The sequence below is a fragment of the Epinephelus moara genome, chromosome 19 (genome assembly GCF_006386435.1).
Source record: "Epinephelus moara isolate mb chromosome 19, YSFRI_EMoa_1.0, whole genome shotgun sequence".
Lineage (NCBI taxonomy): Eukaryota > Metazoa > Chordata > Actinopteri > Perciformes > Serranidae > Epinephelus > Epinephelus moara.
The window spans coordinates 39,135,397-39,143,331 of NC_065524.1; the positions used below are offsets into that span (position 1 = coordinate 39,135,397).

The window sequence follows — 7,935 nt, forward strand, 5'->3', positions numbered from 1 at the left end:
TTGGATTTTTTTCTTCCTCATTAATAAAACCCTTCATTTAAAAACTGCATTTTGTGTTTACTTGTGTTATCTTTGACTAATGTTTAAATTTGTTTGATGATCTGAAACATTTAAGTTTGGAAAACATGCAAAAAAGTAAGAAATCAGGAAGGGGGCAAACACTTTTTCACACCACTGTCTATATATATATATATATATACATATGTTAAAATCAAATTTGCAAGTCCCCCATGTCTCTTAATCAATTTACAATTAACTTCAAGGTTCTTTTTGGAGGATTTCAGACATCAGCCACTGCATCTCGACAAACTCTGGCAAGGTCACATAAAGAATTAAATATCAAAAGGTCTCCTCCTCGCACACAGTAAACTAGATGTCGTTTCCAGGGCCCTCTCTGCCGACAAGGCCAATTATGTTGTAGCATAAATGAGATTTAGAATAAGAGAGCCTCAGACATAGAGTTGCACATTTAAGGGTCTTTTAATCCTGAGAAATGGTACATCATTCACATTCACAAATACGTGACACTTGTACAAACTTTCCCATACACTTTCAAGGTGCTTCCTGTCACTTAAGCTGCTGTTTCCTGTTATTTAGATCGCCAGTTCCGGGAACATTTGCTTCACCTTACATACCCAAATTTGGTCAGTCATGTCAATTCATCTAAACCACACAGGGGGGAAGATTGAAGGAGAATCACTGAAGTCTGTGGTCATGATAATTATTCTCATATCCACTCTTAACCTCTTCCTCATCTTATGAGTAGCCATTGTGATCAAGGAAAAGAAGAAAGCTCTGAACTTTGGTCCACTCTTTGTTCCAGGTACGTCAGGTTAACCCTCCAGCCGAACGCAGAGGGGAGAATCCCCGTCAAGAAGTGAGTTCCTGATTATTATTACCTTCCTAATCTTTAATCATGTTAACTTCGAGGCACGTGTAAATGTAGGTGGTGTAGAGGATGTGGAGAAAATAGCCCGCCGAAATCTGTAGAGACGCGTACAAACTCAAACTTTGCTCTTTCCTGTCCCTTGCTTCCAAAAATAAACTTAATTCCATGTGCACTTGGGAAAGCAAAAACAGGGACAGGATTCATGAAGGTGCTTAATTCAGCACTGACCTGGTAATCAACCACTGCCGGAGCATGAGATGGGATAATACAGCTACGAAGGAAAGCTGTACTTTAGAACCAAAGCAGTATAATTAAGGTCAGTTGATATATCTTGGAAGTCAAAGGAGGAGGAGTTGAAAGTGACGTTTAGGGGGTTTTAGCAAGGTAAAGAAAGTTGAATTGGGTAGGAAGACGTTTGGGGTAGTTAGAGGAGTAAATTTGGGGTGGTTAATTAGAGGGAGGAGATATTTTAAGAAGTCAAACTGCACGTTTCAGCTTGGTGACATGTTGTGGTTAAGAGTGAGGTGATAATGTTGTGATGTCATTGTCTTTTTCAGCATCGTTCGACTGTTTTCATCAGACAGAAAGAGAGTGGAGAACGCCCTGGAGAGCTGCAAACTGCCCTACGGACGGGTAAGTACTTTGAATCTTAATATCAGTGGCAGTAGATAAACATGAGGTTTTATAGTTTATATGTGCCATGGATACATGCTTTGAAAAGCCGTTGCCTTCCCTTTGGATAACTACATCACACACACTTCTTCTATCTCCGTTTTCTTTTTCCCGTTGAGGCTTTTATCTGATGCTTTTTGTCCAGAGTGACTTGCAGTGCACGGAGAGGTGGAACGAGCTCAAATATCTGGGTCATCAAGTTTTGAAGCAACCAGTGAAAAAGCAGAAAAGTCAGATTCCCTGCTCACACTGAATCTCACATTTAATATTCCTGTGAGCACAGAAAGCTTCTTTTTAATGGAGAAGAGTTGGGAAATACATCAAAGATGGAGAGAAATGTTTGATTATTTTTTAAGGTTTAAAAAACTTCTTTTTTTTTCCTTTTACAGCAATAGGAAGAGGATAAAACGCAAGGAGATGCTTGAAGCTGACACAGTGTCTCCGACGCTGGCAGTTCCAGTTCTTGCTAATTAAAAAACGTGTGGTTATGTTAATGTCCGTGTCCTATATATCTGACAGGGTGACAGCATCAAGCTGGAAGACTTTACACTTGAAATGTACAGGAGCTTTTTGGACAGCCTGTGTCCTCGTCCTGAGCTCGGCAACATCTTCAAACTGCAGTGAGTATTTAGAAAATCTCCTGATTAACAGCTGCAGTCACTGACCTGTGATCAGCTCAAAGACTCGTTAATGTTAAACAAGCTACTCTGCTTTTTAAGTGCGTTGTTATTTGCTTCAGGCCACCGTCTTTGATATGGGAAGGATGATGAATAATGATTCATCTTCTGTCCCACTTGTACACACAGAGAGAGATTAAAGAGACAGGCTTAAACTCTGGAGTGTTAATCACAGTACTGACTATTATTATGTTCAGGAAATTATTGGCATTAATACATTTTCTATTGATCAGTCTATAAAATGTTAGAAAATGCAGACAAATAGCCATCACAAGTTCACAAGGGATTTCTTGAAGGTGGAGAGTGGTGGAGTATCTGATATATTTAGGGAGTGAGATACAGAGAGTGGGAGCAGCAATAGAGAAAGCCCTGTCCCCCCAGTGCGGTGGTTAGTCCTGGTTGGGGAGTACGGGAGGTTTGCATCAGCAGACCTGAGAGTGCGAGAGGGAGTGTGCAGGTGGAGGAGCTCAGACAGGTAGGTGGGATCCAGGTTGTGGAGAGCTTTTTTGAAGTGGATACGCTGGGGGATGGGGAGCCAGTGGAGGTTATGAAGGATATTCTGGATATATTGTAGTGTCTTGAGTGTTTTGGGTGATGAACCGTAGAGGAGACTAGTGCAGTAGTTCAGTCTGGAAGTGATGAATGTGTGGATGAGAGTCTGTGCAGCTGAAAAGGCGAGGGATGGATGGAGGCGGGCGATGTTCCTGAGATGGAAGAGGACTGTTTTGGTGATGTGTTTGATGTGTTGGTCAAAGGAGAGGGTTTGATCGAAGATGACACCAAGGTTACAGACATGGGGGGAGGAGAGCACAGTGGAGCCATCAGTGGAGAGGGAGAAGTTTTGGGTGGATTTGATGAGGTGATTTGGGGCCGATGATGATGACTTATGATTTGACACAGTTAAGTTTGAGGAAGCTGGTTTGCCGCCAGGATTTTATTTCAGTGATGCAGTTGGTGAGGGTAGAGCGAGTGGCAGGAGTGATGGCTTTGGTGGAGATGTGGAGATGAAGTCCATGACGGCGGATTATTTGACCAAGGGGGAGAATGTACAGGATGAAGAGGAGCGGGCCAAGAGCTGAACCTTGGGGAACACCTTGGCAGAGGATGAAGAGGAGCGGGCCAAGAGCTGAACCTTGGGGAACACCTTGGCAGAGGGGAGCGGGGGGGGATTTGCAGTTGTTTATGTTGATGAACTGATATCTGTCAGAGAGGTAGAATTTGAGCCAGGAGGGTGCAGTGCCGGTGATGTTGAGAGCGGTTTCAAGGCAGGAGAGAAGGATGGAGTGGTTGATGGTGTCACATGCTGCGCTCAGGTCAAGACGGATGAGGATAACTGTTGTCTGAACAACAGTTAGAATATACAGTCACTTGATGCTGATGTGAGATAAAAATGACCAAAAAAAGTTGCAAATCATACAAATAATTGGACCCAGGGACTAACTGTTATAGCAAGAAAGTATTTTTTTGAAGGGTAATTAAAAAGGTCTATTAATTTACCAGAAAATAGATATCAGCTTTGGAAATGTTTTTTCTACTTAACTTTTACTAATCTGTTTATGTGTAGTTTAATTAAAGGAGGCAGAGCTGATATGAAAATAACCTGTGGACATACTGCAGCTGCACTGGACCTGATATATAATTCACTACTTTTAAAGTAAGATGTTTTGAGGATCTGTAGACATGCTGTAACCTCCGCCCCGACCCCGCTCTGTCCTGCAGAGGATGGGCTGACGGCACGCTGTCAGTCGATCAGATGACAGAGTTCGTCAACAACAAGCAGAGAGACCCGAGGCTGAACGAAATCCTCTACCCGCCTCTCCGTCCTGCACAGACACACGCTCTGATGGAGAGGTACCAGCATGACAAGGAACAGCTGAAGCAAGGTACACACACACACACACACACACAGTCTTGTATTTGCTATTTTTCCTCTGTGTTCCAAAATAGCTTAAGATGCCGTTAGCAGGTCAGCTGTGTTTGTTCACCACATGTACTTTTATACATGCATTGATACCAAAATACTCCTCTAACCCTCCCACACACCCACAGAGTGGGAAACTGCTAAAATAAGCTCTTGATGCGCTCACATTTGTGTTGGAATCTGCCAGAAGTAAATTTGGCACCAACTTGGAATCCAGCACCGCCTCCCTGAGGCGCCCCCAAGAAAATTCGATTACAATGTTGAAGTAGGCTAGAAGTAAACTATGTTAATATGGAGAGCCTTGGAAAGGAAGAACATATTGATATACATTTCATTTTTCAATTTCCGTAACTGCTTATCCTGTTGGGGTACTGGGGGGGGGCTGGAGCCTACCCCAGATGACTATCAGAGGACTGACACATAGGATGCTTTCAGCCCTAGAGTCGTCTGCTTTGGTCTGAATCAGGGACTCATGTTGTTCCAAAGTTCTCACGGCAGCATTTACAAGAGGACCAGATCAAATGCCTTGTGTGAGAAAGCTGCTCTTGATTGGTCAGAATTTCCATGTGGGAAAAATCCAGGAAGTAAAGCAAACGTTGAAAAAGAGTACACTTGCAAGATAAAGACCATCTCTTCAAGAAGGTCTCGGTCCGGTTGTTTTGGTGCGCGCCCGAGTGCGATTGCCCAAACTGAGGGGGCAAACGAACTTGAGCTCAATGGAACTGAACCCAACAGGGCAGTTATGAAAGCACCCAAAGAGACAGACAACCATTCACACTCACATTCACACCTACGGACAATTTAGAGTCACCAATTAACCCTTCATGTCTTTGGACTGTGGGAGGAAGCTGGAGCACCTGGAGGAAACCCACGCTGACACAGGGAGCACATGCAAACTCCACACAGAAGGGCCCCCCCACCCTGGGGTTTGAATCAGGAACTTTCTTGCCGTGGGGTGACAGTGCTTATTGATTGAAAGGAGCAAAATATTTTTCTTGGAACATACCTTCTAAAGTTTTGGGACGACTCATTGGTACCTGAAGAACCCATTTTCATTCAGATATCTTGAGGTGAGAATTCAAGGGACCTCTTGAAAAATGGTCATGCCTGTTGCTTCCTCGCACAATTTCGACATACTTTGAAGCATTGTTTAGCCCCCTTTCTGAAGAGACTTGGAGACTTGGTTGGTTTGCTTTGTTTAACAAGACACCACAACCTTTACACGAACTTTGAGCACCACAGCATCTGAATGAGAGTGATGGTGGCCTCCAGTTGTTTTTGAAAGGGCCATGGAGGGGAAGCAATGGTATCAGGGTGGTCATGGCCCCATGTCCACATCAAAAGTCAATATCCTAATGGGTTTTTTTGTGCGTGTGTGTGTGTGTGTTGTAGACATCATCTCTGTCCAGGCGTTCTCCAGTTATTTGTCCAGTGATGAGAACGGAGTCATCCCTCCAGAGAAACTGGATCAGTCCGAAGACATGAGCTTCCCCCTGTCTCACTACATCATCAACTCATCACACAATACATACCTGACAGGTACACACACACACACACACACACACTACACCTTCCACCTGCAGTGGATCCATTACTTTGCATTAAGACATTGATGTATTCAGTGTCTGTCAGGAAACAAAACAAACTTCACAGAACTTTACAGCAGTGTGAGGATGGTTGTTGACATCCATCCAATAAAATGAACTGTGTTCAAACAGCAGTCAGAGCTGATTCTGGTGCTTCGCCATTTTCTCATTCGGTTTGTTTCATTTGTTTAGAAGTTTTTATTTGCTGTGACTCTGGCACATCCAAAATCTCTGAACAAGATGACAGTTTGAACAAAGCAGAGCGTCGGGGGAACATAAAGCTAAACTCTGTGAGCCGTTACAGTTCTTCAAAGTGACACTGAACTCAACGACACCTCAGAAAATCACCTCCATTAAACACCTGCTGTGCATTTGTGGCAGTAAGAAAAAGACTTTAGAAGCAGAGCTGGGCCTAGAGAGTGAGGTCTGGGTTGTGTTCTGGGGACTCATTTATAAAACAATGCGTGTATCTGTACTAAAATGTACGTACGACAATATCTACAATCAGGCTTCTGCCTCACCATCTGTGTCGCCAATTTCCCGTCTACGTATGCAGTGTTTATAAATGAGACCCCAGGTCTTAGGAAGGTGGGCAGTCACGTGTCTAAAGAACGTAAAATCAGACCATTAGGTTTGGGGCGTTAGGTTTGGTCTATGTCCTGCTTTTTGCTTGTAAATCTTGTTTAAATACACCACGTACACAAAGTGCATCACAGCTCTCCCACTTTATAAGAACAGGAAAACCTCATGTTGTGACTTTGCCCTAGAGTGCAGTCTCAGTATTACACAATCTTTACAGTCCTTATATGACGCTCTGCAGCATGTAAGTGTTAATTATCACTGACAGTGTAGAAGAGAAGTAGCTTTGAATCTGAATCTGTCATAATGTCTGATTTCATTTCCTGTGCGTGTGTTTCAGCGGGCCAGCTGGCAGGAAGCTCCTCGGTGGAGATGTACAGGCAGGTTCTCCTGGCCGGATGCCGCTGTGTGGAATTAGATGTCTGGAAAGGACGAACTGCTGAGGAGGAACCCGTCATCACACACGGGTTCACCATGACATCGGAAATCCCTTTTAAGGTGTGTGTGCACAGCGTGGTATCACAAGTCTCTGAAGCTTCCTGTTGATGGTAGCTTCACATAATGAACCAGGTTAAACAAATCACTGTCGATTCAACATGTTCACTGGACTTTTTATGTTTAATGTCTCACGTTGTTGAAAGTAACTTAGTACATTTACCGAAGTACTGAGGTACTTTACTTGAGTATTTACATATCATGCTAGTTGATGCTTCCCTTTACTTCAGTTCAAACTTTTTACTGCACTTCATTCATTTGAAAACTACAATGACTTTGCAGATGATTTCAGACAAGAAAAAACATAGTGAGCATATTAAATACATTGATCAAGATTAAGATTCATGGATTCCAAACCTTTTTGCTTTGTGACCTCGCACACCAAAGCAGTGTAAATGTCATGTTCCAGATGTCCAGCAGTTGTCAACAGTTTCATCAAAGAGTCTACATCACACCTGTCATTAGGGTGACCGGACAGTCCCGAATCCTGAATCCTGAATCCTGAATCCTGAATCCTGCCCTAATTGTCCCAAAAATGACACTAGAGCAGAGTCTGGAGGAGTTATTGCCTGATAAAACATTAAAAACTGATCATGGTGGTTTAGTCGTCATGCAGCTCCTGCCGGCTGCACATTGGCTGCAGCAGTTCCTACATGAATTATGGGTGTTGTAGTTTTTAAACTGTGTACGGCAGTGGCGATGAAGTAGATGAAGAGAGCGCAAGTTGCAGCCGCGAGGACAGGGAAAGTGCAGGCAGCCACGAGAAGGAGTGATTTGCACGTTGCAGTGCAGCCTCTTGTGCTAACTGTTCAAAACTGTTCTACAAACTGATATGGCTGTAACGAATGTACCAGGCGTCTTTATTTTTACAAACTGATATGGCTGTAACGAATGTACCAGGCGTCTTTATTTTGTTAACTTTTATTAGGGCCCGAGCAGGAGACCTGCGAGGTCCCTGTTGTTTTTCTCCCGATTATTTTTTTTAATTTTATTTATTTTTTCTTCCGTCCATATGATCGCATTTTTCACTGCCTGAACATACCCCAAAACTCACCAAACTTGGAATATAAGTCACACCTGGCGAAAAATTTTATAATCTATTGTCGTCCTGAATTT

At 43.2% G+C, this 7,935-nt stretch overlaps 1 protein-coding gene across 1 annotated transcript in view; it reads left to right on the top strand.

Moving 5' to 3' along the window:
- LOC126406825 (1-phosphatidylinositol 4,5-bisphosphate phosphodiesterase beta-1) overlaps positions 1-7,935 on the top strand; it is a 46,660-nt gene that overhangs the window by 14,245 nt on the left and 24,480 nt on the right. The window contains exons 6-11 of the mRNA XM_050071341.1: positions 824-877; positions 1,447-1,522; positions 2,081-2,181; positions 3,958-4,121; positions 5,552-5,698; positions 6,665-6,822. Of these exons, the coding sequence (XP_049927298.1) occupies positions 824-877; positions 1,447-1,522; positions 2,081-2,181; positions 3,958-4,121; positions 5,552-5,698; positions 6,665-6,822 (700 nt within the window). The remainder of the gene's footprint in view (positions 1-823; positions 878-1,446; positions 1,523-2,080; positions 2,182-3,957; positions 4,122-5,551; positions 5,699-6,664; positions 6,823-7,935) is intronic.